We start from the raw sequence: 24,555 nt of genomic DNA, 5'->3' as shown, positions 1-24,555 counted from the left end.
TTCTATTTCGCATTCTTATCTATACATATTTTTTCCTTTAGGCGCTTTGGAAATCGACGATGTGCGAACTCAAGATGTTGGTTCCTACATGTGCAATGCCAGTGGTTTTGGGCAATACAGACTGAGTAACAAAGGACAACTTACGATGCTACCCTCCGATACTGGTTAGTACAAAAGCATTCTTTATTTCTTTCCATTTCAAACCCCGCCAGTTTGTTTTCTATTTTTGATGAATAGAAATTCAGGTCTTTATTTAATTTGATTATCTCTCCCCTTCAGATCAAGCAACGGCTCCAACGTTCATCGCAATACCAACGCAGCAAGTGGCAATCGCAGGATCAACTGTCACTCTAGAATGCGCTGTCAACGGAAACCCGAAACCTTCCGTTTTTTGGCTCAAGGATGGCGTCGCGATCGACTTTGCACCGCTTGATTCTCGACATCGAAAAGTTGCATCCTCCAGTCTGATGATCACTGACATCCGGGAACAAGATCATGGCTCTTATCAATGCCGAGCACAAAACGAGGTCGAAACTCTTGACGCTGTCGCGGAAGTTTATGTCCAGGGTAAGCAAACTTTTAATTTCATTTTGGGAGCGCCCATTAATTACGTAGGGCTTTTTCTGGTGGAGGGGGTCCGGAAAATCTTACAAATCTTTTTTTTTTTTTTTTTTTTTTTTTTTTTAATATGTTAATTATTAACTGTTTTTGGCTTTTAAAATTACTTCCTTATACTATTTATATACCTTATATATAATTATTTGTTTTATTTCTTTTTTTAGCATGTAATATTTCGCATTAAATACGAACAATTAATAAATATATAGTCGAGTAGCTCAACCATTCTTGAAATCTGGTGTACAAACCCGTGAATTCTTTTGAAAATTTTATAAATGCTTCAATTCGATGGATATTGCCCATAATCTGTCGGAACCCCTTTAAATCCATTGGGCTTCTTGGAAATTACTTTAAACCCTTCAAAAATTGTGAAAAATCTTGAAATCACTTGAAATATTTCAAAAATATCTTTTAAAAGCCATTACAATTCTTTGAAATTTCAATAAATAATTTTTAATCTTACAAAATCTTCTAAAATCCGTGGATATATTGTGGAATGTTTTGAAATCTAATAAAATCGTTTCAAGTTCCGTGAAATTATCAAACCCCTTTAAATCTCTTAAAATACCTTAAGATCTTTTGAAATATCTTTAAATCCCGTCAGATCTTCGAAATTACATTAAAATACCCTGAATTATTTTGAAATTCATCGAGATCTTATGAAATTCCTAAAAAGTTGTTTAAAACCTCTTTAAATTCCGCATAATCCCTTAAATTCTGTTGAAATACTTTCAAATGACTAAAAATCTCGAATCTTTGGAAATCCCTTGGAAGCTCGTTTACAGTGGAAGTAATTGATCTTTTGTATATATTGAATAAAATATATATAATCTTACGTAAGAAGTGGGTGAGGAGGTTTCAAAATATTACGATTCCTTACAATAGGGCTGTGGGGGGGGGGGGGGGGGGGGGGGGGGGGGGTCTACAATTTTTAAAATAATCCTCACATAATTAACGAACGTTCCCTTGACAGTTTAAGATTTTTTGTTGTCAACACTTCTCAAAAGATGAAAAGACACTATTCAATTATTAAATGTCTGGTTTTCAGTTCCACCGAAGTTTGTGAAACGCCCGCAAGATAAAACAGCTAACGAGAATCAGGATCTGGAATTCGAATGTGAAATTCACGGGAAACCGGAGCCAAAAGTCACGTGGTTAAAGAACGGAGAACGCATTAATTACAGCCAGTATTGGCAACTCGCCAACGGGTCCGTATCTTATTTGGAAGGTGGAATTAATATCGTTAAAATGATAATAATCGTAGCTACTATAAAACTGTTCTTTCCTTTGCAGGCACAATCTCAGGATAAATGGCCTCTTGGCTATCGACGCAGGAATTTTTCAATGCATCGGTGTTAATCCTGCCGGAAGCATTCAAGCGTCCGCAAGGCTCACGATTAATCAACCGAGTGAGTTTTCCTTCCAGTTTTGAATACTTATCAATATCTAGAGACTCCAAACATTTCCAAAAGTTTTACGTATATTTTTCTAATTATACTTTTGTTATCTATTGGAAGTATCCCATTCTTTTTTATAATTTTTATATTAATTTAATAATTTTGTAGAATGCAGGACTCACAGACCGGTCCCTACATACCCTATTTTACCCTATATTCACTTGAGGTCCTTAAAGTACCCTATTTTCAAGATTTGTCCCCTATGGTACCATATTTGCAGCCCATAACGGAACTTTAAACAAATGAATAATATGATCGAAGCTTCCGAAAGTCTGGGATTTTGAGAAAAAATGCCAAAAATCAGACCATAAAAAATAATCAGGGCTGCCACACAGTTACTTAGTCGCTTTTCTTAACTCATGGGCTAATCTCTATTCAATATATATTCTGTACCTATTTTTGAATTGTTTTCAATTAATTAAAAATATGTCAGGGTATTTTTAATTATTCCAAAAAAAATGTGTAATAAATTTCATTAATCTGAAGGGATTTAAAAAAATTTAGAATATTTTTAAAAATTCTAAGGATATTTCAAGAGCTTTTAATAATTTCAAGTGATTTAAAACGATTTCAAAAAATTAAAAATATTTTAGAGAATTTGAAACTATTCCAAGGAATTTCTTTACTATTTTTATTAATTTGAAGGGATTTAAAGGACTTGAAATATTTTAGGCTAAAGAATTTTTTAGAATTTCGAAAAATAGGAAACGATTTTACAGGACCTATAAGTTTTTAAGGTTTTTGAACAGATTTCACGTTATTTTCTAAGATATCCGAAAATGTCAATGATTTTAAAGGATTTTAAAACGTTCAATGTATTTTAATATATTTCCACGATTTCAGGAAACATCATCATAGAATTTGACGAGATTTTATAATATTGTAGTTGATTTTAAAGAATTTATTCACAAGTGCGATATTTCGTAGCGTTTTAAAGATTTGAAGAGATTTAGAATTCACCCTGAATTCTTATGAATTTATCCTGAGTTCTTTCAAATTATTTCGAATTTGTTTAATTCACTTGAAATCTCCTAAAATTACTCAATCCTAGTCAATTCAATGATTTTTTAAATTCTCTTTTATACGTTTTTATTTAATTGATCCTGATGATCAATGAATATTTCAAGGCATTTTCTCAAATTGCTTGGCATTTTCAATAGCTTTAAAAAATGTCAAGTGATTTCAAATGATGTTAAAGGATTTAAAATATTTTATGTTCAACGAATTCTTCTCCTTTACTTTATATTTCTCTAAATTTATTCCAATTTAATGAAATTTATTTTATTAAAGTTTTTTTCTATTTTATTTCAATTTTTGTAATTCCTTTTAATTTTTTTAATTCACTTGACTTATTCTAATGTTACTCAATTTTACTTACAGTGGATTTTTTTTTAATTTTAAAAAAATTTTATTCAATTAGTGCAAATGTTTAGTTGATAAAATGATCAAAGGATTTAAAATATTATTTTCAAATTCCTTCTTATTTTCAAGAGCCTAAAAAATTTCAAGGGATTTGAAATATTTTAGGGCATTTAAAAAGATGCAGGCATTTTCACAAATTTTCTAAGCTCATTTCAAAGTTACTGAACTCATTGAAGTTTTTAATATTTTAAAATTGATTTCAATTCATTTGATTTTGTTTTTTAATGCACCTTAATTTTTTATGAATTTCATCGAATCCTTCTCGTTTACGCTTAATTTCTCTAAATACTTTTGAATTCCTAGCAATTCTGTTGAATTTTTTAATCCACTTAAACGCTTCTTAATTTACTCAATTTTACTTAATTCAATGAATTTTCTAAAAGTTTTGATTTAAATTGGTCTTGAGGGTCAATTGACAAAATGATGAAAAGATTTGAAATATTATAAGGTATTTTTTCAAATTTTTTGACATTTTCAAAAGCTTTAATCAATGTTAAGGGACTTGAAAAGATTTTAAGGGATTTTAAATATTTTAGGTTATTTAAAAAAAATTTTGATACTTTTTTGATTGATTTCATTAATTTAATTGGATTTCAAAGGATTTGACATACGTATTTTAGGTATTTTAAAAGGTTCTAGGCATTTTCATAATTTTTCTAAGCTCATTTCAAAGTTATTAAATTCATTGAAGTTTTTCCATATTTTTAAATTGTTTTCAATTCATTTTTTTTAAATTCACCTTGAATTTTTATGAATTTTATTGAATTATTCTCCTTTACCTTAAATTTATCTAAATTTTACGAAAGTCAATGGAATTTATTTGATTTAAAAATGTATTTGAATTCTTTTGAATTCCTAGCCACTAAAAAAAAATTTAATTCACTCGAACTTTTCTAAATTTACTCAATTTAACTTAAGTCAATGGATTTTTTAAAGGTTTTGATTTAAATTGGTCTTTAGGATCAATCGACAAAATAATCAAAGGATTTGAAGTATTATAAGGTATTTTTTCAAATTGTTTGGCATTTTCAAAAGTGTCAAAAAAGGTTAAGGGATTCGAAAAGTTTTTGAAGGGTTTTAAATATTTCAGGTTATTTTAAAGATTTTAAATACATTTTCGATTGATTTCATTAATGTAATGGGATGTTCAAGGATTTAAAATATTTCAGGGTATTTAAAAAGATTCAGGAATTTTCAAAATTTTTCTAAGCTTATTTCAAAGTTACTGAATTCATTGAAGTCGAGATCTTCTCGTCAATGGAATTTATTTGATTAAAACACTTTTTTTCCAATTTATTTGGATTTAACTTGAATTTCTTTGAAGTATTATGAATTTATCCTAAATTTGTTAACTTCTTAACGCGAAAATAGTACCCTGTGAGCGAAGCAAAAAGTATCCTGTTGTCCCTATATATCATCCCATAGGGACTGTGAGGTCTGCTATTTCGTAGTTGTCGTTTTTATCTTTTAATTTTGATAAGTTTTTGTATTTTGTTTTAATTAGATTGTTTATTTTCTTTATCCTTTGTTTCTCCCTTCCCAATAACTGTTCTGCATGCTAACAAAACCCTAGAAAAAGCAAATTCCCGAAAGGCGACGACACCGAAATCAGTGCCGAAGAAGAAATTGCCACTGTATCGACAATTGTATAATAATACCTGGCAGCATCCTAGTACCCTTTTGGGGCATACACTTTCGGCTTATACACCAAATCCTCCACTTTCGATTAGTCCGTCCGACGATTCTCCAGATCTTCTGGACTCAATCAGAGGTCCCAATTCCTTTTACGATCCAGACTCCCATTTTATAGACGACACAGAGAGCTTGGAATCGATCGAGGGAAGCTTCCCGTCCGCACCAAGGAACTTGAGTCTGGTCATCATCACCTCTAGGTTTATCACACTTCGATGGCTGGAACCAGAAGATACGAATGGAGATATCACTGCCTACTATATTTATTATAAACAGGAGGGATCACAAAGGTAAATAGAGTAGGATTTTTTGTGTACTTTTTTCATAATATAATATAAGGCTGAAATATTCAAAATTGTTTTGTTGCCAATTCAGGGTGCACGGAGAAAAATGGATGTTCAAAAGTAAAATCTAGATGTTCAGGGTTAACATATTATATGTTTAACTATAGGACAACAATCTAGATGTTCGAAGTTAGCATCTGTAGATCTTAAAATGTGAAATGTTACCCTCTAACATTCAAAATGTTCAACTGCAAATCCGGGATATTACATGTATGGTTATGTCAAATTACGTCTGTAAATATAATTATGATATGATATGATTATATCTATTTTAAGTTACTTAAACTCAAATTTTATTTCAAATTTATAAACCTTTTGTCAAATGTGTTAAGTCAATAAACCTAAAGCATAAGATCGTTGTTCTCTTCTTTAGACTTAAAAAAGTCGTTATCCAATTTTATCTAAGGGCATTTAATTTTTATTCTTTGGAAATGTTCAAAAATTGTAATATTCCATAATTTTAATATTGAAAATATATATAGCTTTGAAATATAGTCGTGAAATTGCAATGCACGATGCGCATGAGCTCGAACGGTTTTAACATCTGAATGTGTTTCAGTTTAACATAAAAATATTTTTACGCCTAACATCTCAAAAAGATGTTTGGCATGAATATATGCGTATTAGGTGCTACAATCTTACCCTTTGAACATCTACATTTGAACATCCATTTTTCTCCGTGTGTTTAGCGGACCGACAAATCGGGGAAAACCCGGGAATTTTATTTAGGATCGGGAGAATGGGTTTTTTAATAAGGAAATCTATTTTTTTCTCTTTATCTTCTTTTTATTTAGCCGAGAATGAGAAGAGGAAAAAATGATTGTTTTATGTACGATACCATCAAAGTTAATTGATCTTCGATCATATATACGTATATAAGTATTCTATACAGTATCGATATTAAGTTCTTTTAATGTTAATTATTTGAGTTAAAATTTGTTATCTTAAATAGACAGAAAGCTATCAGAATTCTATATAAATTGAGTCAGGATGAAAGCATTTTGTCAAATTTTAAAGAAGATATTGTGAAAATAGTTCAAGTTTCAATATGTTCGTGACATTTAAAAAAATCTAATTTAATAAACATTTTACAACGTTCGAACAAAACTGATGGAAAACTTACCAAAAATATTTCTTTTCGCAGAAAAAAAATATTTTTATCTTTCCAACATGTTTTTTCAACTTTGAACAACTTGCATCATAGTAGCAATTTTTTTCACAATATTAGTGATAGTTTGATGCGATTCTGTAGGAAATTTACCTTTAAATGATCCCAAGAATATTGAAACATTTTAAATTAGACTTAATTCAAATTGAAAAAAAAATACATTGAGCTTTGCTTTATTTTACAATATCTTCTTAAAATGTTGACAGAATTACTTCATCATGTCTCATTTGATCTATTACAGAGAAAAAATGTAACTCTCATACAATTAATAATAAAAGAAATTAAGCAATTATCGGTGAAAAAACCATAATTGAATAGTTGGTTGACTGTGAATGGTTAAAATTTCAGAGTTCTGAATTTTCAATGTTGAATTCTACCATTTTAAATATTTAATTTCGCATGGTTATCTTAATTTTCGATTAAAATTGAAATTGTTTGAATTTGAATTGAAATGGAAATTGAAATCTTTATCGAAATTTCAGTACATCTAACCCCTTTCCTAGGTTCCGCTATTCATACCTAAAAAATCCGGCAATTCGTTTCTGAATTTCGGTACAAATAGTCATGGTCTTCAATTTTAACCTCTTGCAGCTTGAATTAAAAGATTTTGAAGAATATTACTATGATTGGTTTGATAATACTTTTATTCTAGTTACATTATTGAACATTTGTCCTTGAAATAGGTGAATTATAGTTGAATATGTTAATTTTTACTTCTAAATCCTTCGAATTTAGAAGAGTTCCAGTTTGAATGTTTTAATTCGCAGTTTGGTTGTCAAAATTTAAAATAAAAAATTTCTCAACTTTGAAAGCTAGAAATCCAAATTTAAATAATTGTTTTAAACCGTAAAAGGATTAGGATTTTTTTCCTAAAATTTTAGTGACTGTAAGGCTGTTTTTTTGATAATCTCATGTGAAATTTATCCCTGTATAGTTTTTTTTTCGCCGATATTTCAGTTGGATTTATTGCATGTTAATTGTTTAAACTTACAAAGCAGGAGATTTCAAAATTTTTAATCGAAATTCTGTAGAATGTTTGAAAATTTAATTTAATCAATTGAGTTAATTAAATCTTGAATACATTTCTATATACATTTTTCTAAACACAGGGAACGAGTCATAAGTACATCTTACAAACAGACTGAAGCTGTCATTCCAAGTTTGCAACCTAGCACAACTTACTACTTCCGCATTATTGCGCACAATTCTCGAGGTCCTGGATCTTCGAGCGAAGTTTTGCGAGTGACCACACATTTTGAGGTTCGTGACGTTGAGTTCAAATGGCTCAAAACTCAATGCAGAAATCAAAAACTTACTTATTTCTGTACAAGTACTTAGTAGAGTACAAAGAACTGGAAAATATTTGAGTTATGTGGAAAATTGATCATTCTATTTCAATTTTTTTTTACATTTTTAATTTAGGCTAATGTACCTGGACCTCCGATCAATTTGGATGGCCATCCCACGAGCAGTTCGAGTATAGCTTTGTCGTGGGAAGAACCCCAAATATTAAACGGAAGAATATCCAAATATGTCATCACGTTTTCGAAGGTACGAATAATGCTCAATCCAAAACTTAATTTGGAATGTCAACTTTAACATTAAAATAGGTTTCACAGTTTCCCTCCTTTTTCCCTGCGTTTTCTCGTTTTCAAATTCTCCTTTCTATCCTCTTTTCTGTTCAAATGTACCTACGATATTTTAAAATACAATTCTTCGTTTTACATATACAAAACTAATCTATTCAAAAGTAAAATATGCTACCGCAAGTAGTGAATGCTTTTTTTTAAATTACAGAAATATCTATTAAAATTAATATAACTTATTTTAAATTTGACTAATCTCAAATTTATACAAATGGTCTTTTTGTTTACACTCTGCAATGAATATCCTTTAATTCAAATTTGAATAACAATGGTCTTTATGCTAGATATTTTTTCTTCAAATATACATCAATATGATATTTAATTTTTGAAAAGATTTCTCAAAATTTAAACAAACCTCTTTCTCTTAATTTTCTTAAATAAAGAAACTTCTTACATTCAAACATTTTATTAAGTATTACTAATAAATAATATAAACAATTTTTTATTGTAGATTTTTAAAATATTACTATTTAAAATTTCACAATTTGCGACTAACAATATTTATGGAAGCAGTTAAGATCTCCAGATACTTAAAAATAATTAAAATCCATGAAAATGTTAAAATGACAAAGATTTCAAGAGATTTCGTTATAACAAATTTAAAATCTCCTAATATATAAAAATTTGTTGTTGTAGATTTTTAAATACTTTATATTTTTGATATTAAAAAATAGAAATCCAGGGACGTAAAACAACATTAATTTGATTTTTAATCATGAAATTTTAAGTTATTTCTACATATTTTAATATATTTTTATGATTTTAAGCAATTTTAACGAATTTGAATAGTTAGGATTTTCATTTTATCTCATTTAAAATGTTAATTTTGATAGTTTTTTTATAGTTTCAAGTAATATGAAGGGATTCGACAAAGTTCAAAGGATTTGTAAGTTATCTCAAAAGATTTCGTTTAAAAAATTTGTTATAATGAATTTTTAAATAGTTTTCTTTAAAAACTATGAAATAAACATACAAGGACGTGAATACGTAATTCGCGCGCGTGCGTTTACTGCTAGTGTAAAATATATAAAAGTGTTGTTTCCAATTTACATTCAAAGTATTAATTATAGTAAGGATGTAATAACGCGAATGAATTGGAAATGATAAAAGTATAACTAATTTAAAATAATAAATTCTTAAATCTCAGCAGTAATCATTAAGAAATCATTTGGCATAATTAAAAAAACTATACAATTTCCTATAAATGTATAGTTTCTTCTTTTATAAATATATAAATAAATATGTAATGTTTCCCCTATTTGCCCTTATTGAGCTCTTTACGCAGTGATACCTTATTAAATCTATATTTAATACCTATTTATTTAGTATAAATTAATTATATTTATATATTTTTGCCAATTTTAGGGAGACGACGAGGAAAGTAAAGGCGAGACAACGGGTACGACTTATGAGTTGATAGATCTCGTGCCTTACACAGAATATACTATTTGGATCCAAGCTGTAAATGAAAATGGACCTGGTGCCTCAAGCAGCGAAATTATAATACGCACATACAGTACTCAACCTAGTCAGCCTCCGCACAACGTCACTCTCGAAGCAGCTAGTTCAACGGTACTGAATTCAAATACAAAAATTAAAAATTGTCATCATTTTTCCTGAATTAAATTCAAGAAGTAACATTTTTTCAGAGCGTTATAATTCGTTGGGAGCCGCCACTTGAGGGACAAAATGGAATTATTACTGGGTACAAGATACGGTATAAACGACGAGGAGGGTCCCCTCACACAATAACCACAGAAAGTAACCAGCGGTTTTATGTCCTTTCTAATCTGGACAAACATATTGCCTATCTAGTACGAATTAGTGCCTTTAATGTTAATGGAACTGGACCTTGGACTGAGTGGATGACAATAGAGACTTACGAGAACGATTTGGACGAAAGTATCGTGCCAAGTGAACCTAGTAATCTGAGAAGTGAGTTAAAAATTCTCATCACTTTTTCCTAAAATTAGAAATTGTTTTATTCATTTCTTTATACAGATTTAAATAAAATTAATGTAGGTGCCGTATTGAATTCAATTGAATCGCTTTTATTTTCAACGATTTCAAATCGAAATATATTGCAATTTTAACAAAATGGATCAATTTTTAACCAAATAGATGAATTATCAACTAAGAAATATAAATTTTGCACCAATAACGTAGTCGTTGAATTTTCAGTTGAAAAAATTAACTTTCCTTTTTCAACCGAAAAAAAGCGAATTTTCAACAAAATAATAAAATTATAAATCAAGAAAGATTTTTATTTTATATCAAAAACAATTTAATTCAACCAAACGAGATAAATTTTCTTACAATAGAAAAATGAATTTTCTAGAAAACAATTGAAACCCCAAAAATATGAATTTTCAAACAAAATAGTCGAATGTTCAACTTTAAGAAACAAATTTTTTACAAAATTATTGAATTTTCCTCCCAAAAATATGAATTTTTCATAAAAATAGTTTAACTTTCTATCAAAATACTTGCATTTTTCACCAGATAGTTCAATTGTCAACCAAATAATTAACTTTTTAACACAAAAAGACGAATTTTCAACTGGAGATGATTATATTTTCAACCAAATAATTATTTTTAACCAAAAAAAGATTAATTTTTAACCAGCAATCTACTTAATTGTGGAATTTTAAACACAGAAAGACCATTTTTCAACCCAAAAGTTCATTTTTAACCAAGAAAGATGATATTTCTACCAAAATAGTGGAATTTTCAACAAAATATTAAAATTTGTAACAAAATAGTTGAATTTTCAACCAAATGGTCGAATTTTCAAATAAAAAAAGATTCAGCTTTAACCAAAAACAGTTGAATTTTCGTCTATAAAGTTTCTTTTTAATCAAAATGTAGCAAGACCAAGAAATATGTCATTTATAACAAAAAATATGAAAATTATATGTAGAAAGACGATAAAATACAAGGTCAACTAAAAACAGTTCCATTTTAAACATAATAATTGATTTTTTTGAAGACAGTGCAATTTTTAACAAAGCATTTTATTTTCAAACAAGAAAGATGAATTTTAAACCAAAAAGGTGACATCTCTACCAAAAATGGTTGGCTTTTCTTATTGGATGATATTCATTTAATTCGCATTTAAGAAAAAAATGGGAAGTTTTTTTTTAAACAGGGGAAAAAAGAGAAATTTTATCAAACAGGGGAGATAATGGGAACAAAGGAAGGAGTTTGAAGTCTACGTATTTAAAAATATCTTTTTTTCTTCTACAGCAAAACCAATGTCGGATTCGATAGCCGTCTGGTGGAGTCCGCCGAAGGATTCGAGTATTAAAGTCAGAGGTTACATTCTCTCGTGGGGAAAAGGCTTTCCAGACGTTTACAAAATCGATTTGGATGGCAAACAGCGTTACTATAACATTGAATCGCTTGGTTAGTGATTTATATATTTTTTACTAATAACACATATACAAACTTGGAAATTTTTTCATGGAAAATTAACTCTACGATAAAAGTAAATTAAACATATAATATGAAATAATATTCAACCAATAACTTCATTGGTGAATTATTTTTTTAGATCCGATGTCTGAATACGTACTTTCGTTGAGAGCAACGAACTTAGCTGGCGCAGGTGGAATTGTCTACGCCAAAGTCTGGACCACAGAAAAATCTCAGCCTGAAACAGTTGCTCCCTTGTTACCACCGGTGGGTCTCAAAGCGATCGTTCTCTCTCCGACAACTGTAGTTTTATACTGGACAGATTCCACGCTCTCTAAAAATCAAGTAAGAAAAAAGAGAAAGAGGGAATTCCTTCATTAGATTAACATTTAAAAAATTAAAAGGTCTTCCATTTTGGTTCATTAAATTTGAATCAAAAACTTTTCACTTCTCCGTATGTAGATTTACATATAGAAATAAAATATTTGTGTTTTTTATACCTATTTTTTTAAAATTTGAAACTTAAACTTTGGTTAAAAGGCTTAGAAGTCATAAAATAAAGACCAGAAAATGCACACAAAGTCTGGAATTTTTTCAGGATCCGGGATTTCTCAATTCCAAGAAATGCTGGCGACCAAATTTGAACAAAAAACATGCAAATACTTTCATTTAAGATCAAAAAAACTAAAATCCCCAAGTTGCCTTTATTTAAAAAAAAATATATACCAAATATGTGCGAGGAGTTAGCCTCTAGAAATTTCTATGTACACGAGAATTCAAGAATTCATGAGACTTCAAAGAATTCATAAGAATTTAAGGCGAACTAGAGAAAATTCAAAAGCATTCAGATGCAAGCTTTTTCTGTCATCTTTCTTTATTTTTTGTAATTTAAGTATTTGCATGTTTCTTCTTCAAATTTGGTCGTTGTCATTTCTTGGAGATCACATTTCAATTGTACACACTTTCACGATTTCAATTAATAAATGGTGCAGAGTTTAATGTAGACATATAATTTGGAATTATTTATTTGTATACTCTTTATTGAAAATTATTTATTTTCACCCCTTCCATGTGTAATTCTGACACCTGGAACTTTTCAATCGGAAAACTTCAAGAAAATTTAACATCTTACAGTTTAAAATTCTGCAACGTTACAATTTGAATGCCTATGCTTAAAATATTCAATAATTAATTTTTTAATTAATTGATTTTAAATTGTTGCATTTTAGGTTACTTAAGTACTATAAAACTGGCTGTGTCTAAATTACGTAACATATTTTCTGAATGAATACAGTAGTTCTACTTTCAACCAAGCAGCAGAATCCTCAACCAAAAAAAGGAATAATTTTTAACCAAACAGTTGCATTTTGAACCAAAAAGGATGCACTTTCTATCAAAAGATATACATTTTCAAATTAAAAACACGACTTTTAAACCAAAAAATATTTTTCAACCAATAAAAAAACTAATCAAAAAAGTTTAATTTTCAAGCGAAAAAAAGATGGGCTTTCTACAAAGCAGTTAAATTTTCAACCAAATACTTACATTTTAAAACAAAAAATATTCATTTTTAATAGAGATTAATTTTTTACCAAAAAAGAAGAAGTCTCAACAAAATTCGTATTTTTTTTAACGAAATAGTTGAATTTTCAATCAAGAAAATTAATTTTTTACCAGAAAAGACGAATTTTCATCAAATTGCACAAATTTTCAACTAAATAGTTTGAAGAATGGATCTGATATCAGTCTAGATTTTATTTGATTAATTTCTAGTTTATATTTTTTTCGTTTCTGAAATGTTTTAACTTAGTAATCGATTTCTTAAGCTAAAAGAAAAGTTTTTAACTAAAAACGTAGCCGCTACATTTTTATTGAGGAGAATTATTTTACAATTGAATCAAAACCATTTTTCTAGAAAGCAGTTTAATTTTATACGAAATAGTTGAATTTTCAAGACAAAAAGACAAATTATCAATCTTCAAAAAAAAAGAACTTTTAAGAAAGTTGATTTTTCAATCTAAAAAGTGGAATTGTTAACAAAAAAGGTTATTTTAAACCGAACCAAATTAATTTTCAATCAGACGGTTGCATTATTCACTAAAAAAGATTGAATTTCTACAAAAGAGATCAATTTTCAAATAAAAATACAAATGTTCAACAAAGCAGTTAAATTTAAAAAAAAAAAATTCCCTAGTCAAGAAAACAACCAACAGAAGGATGAAACTTTTAAACAAATAATACAATTTTAAACCAAAAATTAAATAGTAGCTAAATGTTGGTTGTTTTCTTGACTAGAGAATTTATTTATATATATAATTATCGTTCATTTTTAATATATCTATAATAATTTGTTTTTAATTAATTTTTAATTAATTAATTTGTCAGCAAAAAAATTTTATCTAATAAAAACATCGTTTCCTTAACAACACACCTCTTTTCTATTATCCATTTCCATTATTATATAGGGGAAACCACCCCAAATTAGATAATTATTTACAGTAGATAATCTTAATTAATTGGAAAACTGACCAAATTTTTTAAATTTCTTTTGTTAGTATAACATTTCAGCAAGGATCTTATATTTTATGACGAAATTTAATTTACATTTTATTATTAATTAATGTATGAGAGCAAAAAATTAATTTGTAACCTAAAACAAAAATTTTTGCTTCTTTATTCATACTTTTTAACTTAATGAAACATTTTTATGACATATTCATACATTAGAATCCAAAATTGAAGTTTAATGGAACATTATTTATTGATAAAAGCCCGCTTTCTTTAATATTTATAAATATCTGAGGACTTTTTATTGGACATTATATTTTCCACCAGTAGCTAGATAACCAACAGCAGATAATTACAATGTTACGAAAAATGTAGCCTTCAAAATTAGCAGCTTATTTTAAATAATAAAGTAAGAAAATAGTGTAAATTATTAGTTATTAAAAATTACATAAAGTTTAGTTGTGTTTGAAGCAGTCTTTTTGGATAGATATCATTTGTAGGATTAGGGTATGTAAAAATTCTTCACATTTCTGTCATCGCAAGTCAGGTTAAAAGATATGAAGATTAAATCTCGTGCCAATCGTACTAACTTCATGGAATATCAGAGATTATTATTTCAACTATTATGTACTCAATAAACGGATTTTATTGATAGTATACATACTAGTGATCAATTATAATCATCGAGAATTGAGTATTCTGTCATGGCCAGGAGTCAAAATCGTACCCTTGACCAGGTCCAATAAAAATATTTAATACAGCTAATTGATTAATTTCGCGATTTTTTTTGTCTAAAAATACTCGATTAAATATGTGAGATTTATTTAAAAACGATAATCTCTATTTTTTGAAACTGATGCAGTTAAATGTTCAATTTTTTTCTATCTACTGTAAGTTGGTTCCCCCTAAGTTTAATTCTTTTAAAATGTGATGGCACTATTTACACTATTTTTTCATAATGATTTAATGAAATAACTGTATATGAATGTGAAATCATTTTTATAATCTAATCATTTTAATAAATAGCAACTAATGATAAAAAACTTAATTTCAGTACGTAACTGATAATCGATATTACGTCGTTCGATACGCACCCTATCATCACAGTATTACTCCAAAGTACAAGTATTACAATGCCTCGGATTTGAATTGCATGATACATGATTTGAAGCCCAATACGATGTTTGAATTCACCGTTAAAGTCGTTAAGGTAAGTTCCGTGTTCAAGCCCTTTTAAATAAAATAATGCTTAAGTTAAAGCACATTTCAATTTGAAAGTTGAAATTAGAATCTAAGTGTTGTCTCTTCGTTTTCTAAGGTGTGATCATATATTTTCAGGGGAGAAGAGAGTCTCCTTGGAGCATGGTAGTAATGAATCAAACAGAGGAAGCAGCACCGAGTTCTGCACCTCGAGATTTGACAGTCCGAAGTGTCGATGACAGACCGACGTCAGTCATTCTTCAATGGCTACCTCCGAAAATGTCAAATGGACCCGTCACAGGTCAGTTCAAGATTCTTCTTCTGCTTCTTCTTTGTTTTTGGCTTTTTGATTCATTCAGAAAGATTCAATTCATGGAATTTAACACGCCTGTTAGGTACCTACAACAGCGCCACCACTTTGGAACTATTAGGAATAAATGTATATTTCAATTCAATATTAAGAAGAAAACTTATAGTAAATAATTAATTTTATACCGTAGAATAATGATTTTTATTCAAATAAATTGATATGCATTGCTCTGTTTCATTAGCAGAGCTCTAATAACTTTGAAATATCCAGTAGTTCCCGTGTGAGGTGGCGCTGTTGTGAAGGTCAAAGAGTTACCCTGCTGGTGTTTGTTCTAACATTCTTAAATGGAATTTTAGGCTATTTAAAATCATTACAAAAATATAAAAGTCTTAACTCATCACGGAAAAGTACAGAATTAATTAGATTCAATTTAGACATAATGAAACTATTAAAATTGAAATTAAAAACTAGAAAAAATTGTAACCTTTTAATTGAGAACAATAAAAATTTAATAATTTCTCATTAAAGATTTATACTAAGAAATTTGTTATTAGGATAGTTTGAAATCGAACAATTTTTTTTTCGTGAATCCATATTCAAAGTTTTAATTTTTCAAATTGACTCTTTCCCCTATTCCACCCTTTTTTCTTTTTGTTAAGCATTAATTTTTTCCCCTTTTTTTAAAGAATGTCTCTTTTTTCCCTGTTTCCAAGAAACTTGCTCATTTATCGTTTTTTTCGTTTAAATGCAAACTGAATTAATAGAACCATATGAGAAAATGCAACTATTTTCTGTTGAAAGTTAAGTCTTTTCTATTAAAAATTCGACTATTTAGCCTAAATTTAATTATTTGTTTAAAAAATCATCTTTTTTTGGTAAGAAATCCATTTTTAATGGTTGAATATTAACTTTTTTTGTTGTTGAAAATTTAACTTCCTTAAAAAAATCATCTTTTTGATAAGAAAGTTGAACTATTTGTTTAAATATTTATCTTTCTTGATTGAAAACTATGTATTTATTACAAATTCAAATGTTGAGGCTGATAATTGAACTGTCTACTACAAACTTAATCTTTTTTAATCTTGATAATTCAACTGTTTTTGGTTGAAGTTTAATCTCTTTTATTTCATAATTTGATCATTTAGTTGAAAATTAGTCTTTGTGGATAGAAAATTCGTCCTTGTGGACTGAAATCGTATTTTTTATGGTGACAAAAATCATATTTTTCGTTGAAAATTCAAATTTTAAAGTCTTTTTGGCTTCAAAATTCAACTATTTTTTTGAAGTCTAATCTTTTTAAGAGTATTTTGACGCGATTTTGACGATCACGGTAAATAATTAATTTCTTATGTCAAATTTTGCCGGTTATTGGTTCAATCATTTTTGCAGAAACGAGAAAAAAATTATTGGACCAGTAATCGGCCAAATTTAACATCATAAATTTAATCACTTGATTGAAAAATAATCGGTATAGGTAGGAAATTTAAATATTTGGCTAAAATTTCAATTACTTTGTTCAAAATTTGTTTCACTCTTTGGTTGAATTTTTTGTTTTAATTAAATTATTTGTTTGAAAATTAATCTTTCAGGATTAAAAACCCACTGTTTTGTAAACAATTCGACTTTTGAAGTTAAAATTAATGTAAATTTTTACTTTTTTCATTTGAAAATAATCCAAGTTCACAATTGTTTTTACTTTGAAATTTATTTTTATATCGCAAAGAATATTTGAAAACCAATGAGAATTATGTAATCAATAATTCTAAACAAGTAAAGTTATTATTTCAGTCATTCAGGATCTGAGACTGTTTTTTTTTTATTATGTTTATGCGACTAATGCGAATTTCGTAAAGCCTTCTAATCGACTCGAGCCCTGTACAGACTCGGCGGGAAGAACAAAATAACAAATAAATAATTCTCGAGAGTGCAAAATTTTCAGTTTGAAAAAGAAAGACAAATTGTACGTACCTAAATTCCGTACAACTGCAGTGAACATAACCATGTTTGATTATAATTATAAGTGATTTTTCGTTTTTAATCAAATTGTTATAACTGAAATTTCGACGATCGTGCATTTAAATTCTAATTTCGGAGGGAAAGAATAAAATGTCATTTATGTTTGATTATTTCGATTGTTCTCAGGTTACATAATTTTCTACTCAGTCGACAATACAAAAGGAGAAGGAGACTGGCTTGTAGAGGGTGTAGTCGGAGATAAAGACGAGTTTATTGTGAAAGGCTTGAAACCTAGCACCACTTATTTTTTCAAGATGAAAGCTCGTAACTCAAAAGGATACGGGCCCTTCTCAACCACCGTTTCTTTCACAACTCTTCCGAGTAAGTTTCCCTTGAATATAAAAGAAAAAATATCGGCACGATTACGTTTGTGTTAATTAAATTGCTTTGAGAGTTTTGTGAAATCGTAATATGTAGTGATTAGCAGTGATCGAAGGTAACAGAAAAATATTTTTAAATATTCTTCTGCAATTGTTAGTGTTCCACGATTATTTTTCAATGATGAAAACATATTTTTAATTTAAAAAATGGTTTTGTTTATCAAGTAGATTGAAAACCACGTGCGTACATTTACTAACGCACGGCACATTATCACACTTTAATTTTAGCGCTGCTTTGAAATTGCTTTTTTATTTTAAAACATTTTTCATTTTTGTACATATTATTTGTATCTATGCTTTTTTTTATTTACAATATTTCGTTTTTTTTGTATATTTCAGATTTTTAAAAATCTTATCATTATTTTACTTTATGTTATTTTCATATCGTTTGTACGCAAAGATTGTTGATTATTGTACCTACTTTTTATTTTTTTTTCGCCAGGTAATGGCAAGGATTTCTATGACGATTTGCATGGAGGTAAGAAACTCGTAGTAAATGTTCATTGCTTTCATGTTTTCATCTCACATGCACGCTTCTCATAATTTATTTTTTGTAGTCTAGTCTCTAGTTTAAATTTTATTTATACATAACTCCTCTTGCTTTATTTTATTATATACTTTTACTTGTAACAATTTTTAAAAAGTGCAAGGTTAGTCCTTTTCCTAGGATTTTAAACCTAAATCTTGAATTTCTATTTAGCAAACTAGTCGAATATCTTTCCTCATTTTTCAGTTTTGAATATTAATGCCAATTGTACTTTTTCACAGACGGTCGTGGACTTCCAGGAATATTAATTTACGTTATTGTGGGATGTTCCATTGTTCTTCTCACCGGCGTTGCTGTTGTCGTAGTTGTAGTTTGTTGCCGCAGAAATCCCGAGTCGCCAGACAGGAAAAAAGGGTTAGTTTTTTATATTAATACTACAAACATTTTTCAAACTCGAAATTATAAGTTAAATACTGTAAATAAATCTAATTTTAAAAAGTGACGTTACCAAATATCTCGAAAATATCGCACACATTGTTGGCAAAAACCCGATTGATTGCGATACTGTGTGAATATGACTTTTATTGGCTGTTTTCAATTTGCTAATTTGTAAGTTTATAGATAAAAAATTAACCAAATAAGTATTCCTACTTAATGCGAAAATTTATTTCTAATTTTTCTAAATATTATTGATAAAACGTAACATTTTAATTGTACATGATTTTTCAATATAAAAAAATAATTCTGTTCTTAACATTGTAAACACAATATAATTTGTAAACGTTTTAGAAGAAATAAGGAAAATTTAATTTGCAGGTAAAAGCTTATTTTAAAATGTCCCGAAAAAGAGTCCAGAAGATTTTAAGACACTTTTCTTATTTTGTAGAATTTCAAACATTTTTAGGAAACTTAATTTCTGAAGCTTTTCAAGAGAATCAAAAAAATGTCCTCAAGATTCCTGTGAAAATTAAAAAAAAAAATTAATTTAATATGGAGAGAAAATTAGAAAGATTTCTAAACATTGCTAATTATCTTCTAACATTTTGAAACGTAGAAGTTTTGAAACAAAAAATTTAAAAATATTTTGATTTTACAAGACTAACAAATTTTAGAAATAATTCGAGTGAGTTAAAAAGTTAAAAATAATTATAAACTTAAACAGATTTCAAAAAATGTAATACATTTTAAAAAATTTTGAAAAATTCTCAAGAGTAAAATATGTTCTCAAGATTCATGGGAAACTTTGAAATGAATTTTTTTAACGAATTCTGAGAGAAAATTGAAAAAGATTTTAAAACATTCAAAGTTATTTCCTGAAAGTTTAGAAAAGGTCATAATTATTTAAAGCAAAATTTTGCAACTTTGCAATATCACAAAACTTAGTAATGTCACAAAATTTTAGAAAAAATTCGAGTATAAATTTAAGAGATATTGAATATCTAAAAATATATAAAAAAATTAACAAAATGTATATTTAAAAAAAGAAGCTTTTAATAAATTTGAAAGGTTTCAAGAGCATGAAAAAATTTTGTTTAAATTCCTAGAAAAAATGCGAATAATTTTTTTTTAGTATTCAAAATTAATTTTAAGAGAGTTTCTCTCTGTTAAGAGAATAGTTAAATATATTTTGAGACATTTCAAAAGATTGTCCAAATTATCAAAAAATAATCTTAAAATTTTGGAGTAATTGTTTAATTTTACAGAATTAAAAAAAATCAACAAAAATTGTAATGATTTTAAAAGATATTTTATCGTGAAAAATGAATATCAAGAGAAAATTGAAAAGGATTTTTAATAATTTAAAATAAATTTCTTAAATCATGTTTCACTTTGGCAAGAAAAAAATCATTTTTAATTCAAGTAAATTCAAGAGATATTTAGAAGATTCAAAAGGATAAAAAAATAATTTTGAACTGCACAAGACTTAAAAATTTTCTAAAGAAAATGTGGATTCTCAAAGATATCAAACAAAAAATTTAGAAGCTTTTAAACAATGTAGAAAGATTTCAAGAGAATAAAAAATGTTCTTAAAATTCTTGTGAAAATTTGAAGAAGAAAAAATTGTGTTTACTAAAAATAAGTTTTACAGAAAAATTCAAAACATTTCAAAAGATTTCTAGAAATGTAAAAAAAAATGTGGAAGATTTTAAGGCAATTTCTTTAATATTTTGAACATTTCTATACAAATTTAAAGCAAAATTGAGTCAATTTAAAATATATTTAGGAATTAAGAGGTTTTGAAGAGATTAAAAATATTGTAAAACATTGAAAGATGTCCCAAAATTTATCAAATATTTTTTTATTTCTCTCAAATTTTGAAAGTTCTAAGTATTTTTTAAATGGGCTCGATTTTTCCTATTATTTCGTCAAATTCCATGAAATAAAACAATTTTCTTTAAAATTTTCTAAATTCTTTTTCGACACATCTGAAATGAAATGAAGGTGTTTAACAATTAAAAAAAAAAGATTATTCGAAAAACACTACACGCACGCAGCGTGTGGTTTATGATGTCTGTACTAGAAATAAAATATTATGAATAAAATTAAGTCTGAAAAACTATTTGATTTTTTTAGATACATGAAAGACACGAATCAAAAAACAAATATCAAGCCTCCAGATTTATGGATTCACCACGACCAGATGGAACTAAAAGCTCTCGAAAAATCCTCAGTGAATGGCGAAGCATCAACAAGTGGAGTTGCCAGTAATACTCTTCCTAGATCAAGCAACCAGGATTACAACCAAGAGAGCGTTCATGGAAATTCCAGTTCCCTGGACAAGCGTACTTACATACCAAGTTATATGGGTAAGAACCTCTCACGAGAAAATGATTGCATTTTATCCAACCTCATCTCATTTACCCTGTCAACGCACTTTTCACTTCAACCATCTTTATGTAGTTTTTTCCTGCACATTATAATTAATTAAATATTATCTAGCTTGAACGTAAAGCCAAAAATTAATATTAAAATTGGTTCAATTTTTAGTTTCAAAAATTCAACATTTTCATTTTCGCGATGATTATTTGGCCGATCTGATTGCGTTGGTTAATTGTTTTTGGTTACGATTTTCCTGATTTTCGAATTCTCTTTTCTTTTCCATCAATCGAATAATAGGCAACGGCGATGAGAAATGCTCTACCCTGAGCAGACAGCAGAGTCGAGGAAGCCATAAACCTAAACCTAAACTCATTACCCTTCCAGTTGATAGTGCACCGTTCAGCCAACGTAAGTAGATTTATAGAAAGAAATTTAACTTGCCGAAACACATTTAAATTTGTAATTTCGTGCAGATATAAATATTTTTGCATAAAGGTTGGAAATTCTGAATTCTCTATCCGACTACTTTAGTTTACAACTTTGTAAAAATTGATAAAATATGATTTTCTTCTTTGGTAAAATAGGTTTTTTGTTTTCAGCTATAGCGACTGCCACACCGATCGTGAATAGTAGCATATCACAGCCAACGATTCACAGTACTTGTGGAGATGTTGCACCACTGAGGCAGAATTATCCTCGCACTGCTGCTCAATATAGTTTGAGCCGAGCTCATATCACTCTAGAGCCAACGCCGGAGTCGAGTCCGGATTCTTGTAACATTCCTAGTAATTACGAGCCCATGCAGAGTCAAGTAAGTTTGAAATGTTTTCAAAATTCAATTTTTATATTTTGGTATCATAAAATATTAATTCAAGAAGAAAAAGTTTACCGTATATCTGGAAAAAGGTTATAAATATTTTCTTGTGAAATACACAGAAGAGTTTAGAAAATAAATTAAATATGAATATTGACGTTTTTATTGACACAGCAAAATCGTGGTTAGGTTTGGCAACTGAACTTGGAATTAATTCGAATTATTTTTGTGTTTGTTATAATGTTGGTACCCCTTTTAGCATTCAAATTATTCAATTAGTTCGTTTCTCACTAAATTGTCTAAATTGACGTGCTCATGAAACAGTATCAAATTGAGCAACATTTTTCGTCAACAAATTGATATACACTACTTTAAAATTCTTTATTATATATTAATCGGTGGTGAGTTTTTGGTATCTTTTCAGAATCTCCGATTTATATCATTTTGAAAGGTTAAGTCCTTAAGACATTTTTTAAAAGCTTATATTTTCTACACAAGGTGGTAAAAAATACAAGTTTAACATATTTCAAGAACATTAAAACTTGTTGGAATTTATGAGGTCACAGACTTGACGGGAATCAGACTTGATACCAATTTTAAGTCGCTGTCAGGAGTACCAATATTCAGACATGAAAATTAAAGTCAGATTGTATCTTTTCGTTCTGCATCACTAAATATATTCATGATTTTTGTTATTAAAAACCAGCGCGGAAATTGGACCAGGAAACTGGGAAATGTCCGAAAATAGCGCTCGAAATTCAACAATAATTTTGTATTAATTCTTTCTAGATTTTACAAATTTATTTCGAATTGGAAGCACTAATAGCTAATATTTCCTTAATTTTAAATTATAAATCCTTGCCAATTTTTTAAATTAAAATACAATTATATATAATTGCACTGTTTCAAATTGAACAATTTAATAGTTGAGCGATTTTAAGTATAAAGCCTTCAATATTGAACCAATTTTGAAAAGCTATTTTTTTAAAGTCTCGATAGTTACGCAATTTTAATTTTGAAGTCTTCAATATTGAATATACCTATTTAAACCAAAAACTTTTGAAATATGCGAACTTTAAATTGAAAGTTTTAAATAATTTTAGATTGAAACATTGCAAATTGTTTGGTTTTAAATGTAAGTCGTTCATAATTGTAGAGTTATAAATAAAAAGCATTTTACTGCTTTCATTATTATTTAAGAACGATCGAAATCCAATAAATTAATATTGAAATTTTTTTAACTGGGCAATTTTAAATTAGTAGTACCATCAAAAATTTAATATTTTTAAATTTAATCTCCGAAGTATTAAAGAGCATTTATTTTTTAATTAAATTTAAAAATAATAAATAATTAAAAATAGAAAACATTAAAATTAGTACAATTTTTAGGTGAAAATTTCAACATTTTTGAAAATGTCAAACCGGGGAACTGCGAAATGACAGGGAATATTTGTCCGTGCCATAAATCGTTAAGTTGATAACGTTGCGTAAGATTGCAGAATTGACGGCACTCAGACTTGTCACAAATTTTAATTCGTTGTCAAGTGTACCAACATGCAGAGATAAAAAGTAAAGTCAAATTTTATCCGTTCGGTATCACTAAACATTTTCATGATTTTTGTTAAAAAAAAATCAGAGTGGAAATTGAACCGAAAAACTGGAAAAACTGGGAAATGTCCGCGAATAGAGTTCAAATTGGAAACATTAATAGTTTATATTTTCTTTATTTTAAATTATAAATCCTTGCAAATTCAATTATTTAAAATACAAATATATCAAATTGGACTGTTTCAAATTGAAAAATGTAATAGTTGAGCGATGATGAGCATAAAGCCTTCAATATTGAAAAAATTCTGAAGTTATTTTAAAAAGCCTTACTAGTTGCGCAATTTTAGCTTTGAAGTCTTCAATATTGAATACCTAATTAGACAAAAAGAGTCTAAATTAGGCGATTTTCGAATTGAAAATGTTTAATAATTTTAGAATAAAATATTCCAAATTGTTTGGTTTTAAATCTAAATCATTCAAAGTTACAGAATTGGAAATAAAAAACATTTTCATTTATTATTTATTATTATTTATTGTTTTTTTTATTATTTATTCATTTATTATTATTTATTATTATTATTTATTATTTACATTTAAAAACATTTCAGTGTTGAAATGTTGTCACAGGCTTATACTGCCCAACATGTCGAAGGCATTTTTGGTTAGAGTTGGATTTTTATTTGATCATTTTGCACGGGGCTCTCCCGGTAT

General features: G+C 28.0%; 1 protein-coding gene across 3 annotated transcripts in view; it reads left to right on the top strand.

The window, feature by feature from the left end:
• Positions 1-24,555, top strand: part of LOC117178220 (neogenin) — a 68,809-nt gene that overhangs the window by 40,340 nt on the left and 3,914 nt on the right. Inside the window, exons 5-23 of one of the 3 annotated variants that reach the window (XM_033369529.1) lie at positions 42-164; positions 280-567; positions 1,667-1,826; positions 1,912-2,027; positions 5,308-5,479; positions 7,811-7,961; positions 8,124-8,252; positions 9,713-9,919; positions 9,997-10,282; positions 11,594-11,752; positions 11,901-12,106; positions 15,324-15,479; positions 15,608-15,770; positions 17,922-18,116; positions 18,618-18,653; positions 18,944-19,076; positions 21,237-21,469; positions 21,780-21,890; positions 22,082-22,293. In XM_033369529.1, the coding sequence (XP_033225420.1) occupies positions 42-164; positions 280-567; positions 1,667-1,826; positions 1,912-2,027; positions 5,308-5,479; positions 7,811-7,961; positions 8,124-8,252; positions 9,713-9,919; positions 9,997-10,282; positions 11,594-11,752; positions 11,901-12,106; positions 15,324-15,479; positions 15,608-15,770; positions 17,922-18,116; positions 18,618-18,653; positions 18,944-19,076; positions 21,237-21,469; positions 21,780-21,890; positions 22,082-22,293 (3,236 nt within the window). Of the gene's footprint in view, positions 1-41; positions 165-279; positions 568-1,666; positions 1,827-1,911; positions 2,028-5,070; positions 5,480-7,810; positions 7,962-8,123; positions 8,253-9,712; positions 9,920-9,996; positions 10,283-11,593; positions 11,753-11,900; positions 12,107-15,323; positions 15,480-15,607; positions 15,771-17,921; positions 18,117-18,617; positions 18,654-18,943; positions 19,077-21,236; positions 21,470-21,779; positions 21,891-22,081; positions 22,294-24,555 lie in introns of all 3 variants that reach the window. The other 2 variants (XM_033369527.1, XM_033369528.1) reach the window with 2 other exon arrangements.

This window comes from Belonocnema kinseyi, chromosome 8 (genome assembly GCF_010883055.1).
Source record: "Belonocnema kinseyi isolate 2016_QV_RU_SX_M_011 chromosome 8, B_treatae_v1, whole genome shotgun sequence".
Lineage (NCBI taxonomy): Eukaryota > Metazoa > Arthropoda > Insecta > Hymenoptera > Cynipidae > Belonocnema > Belonocnema kinseyi.
Note: the sequence above shows the minus strand (reverse complement) of the source record. Positions and strands in the feature narration are given on the sequence as shown.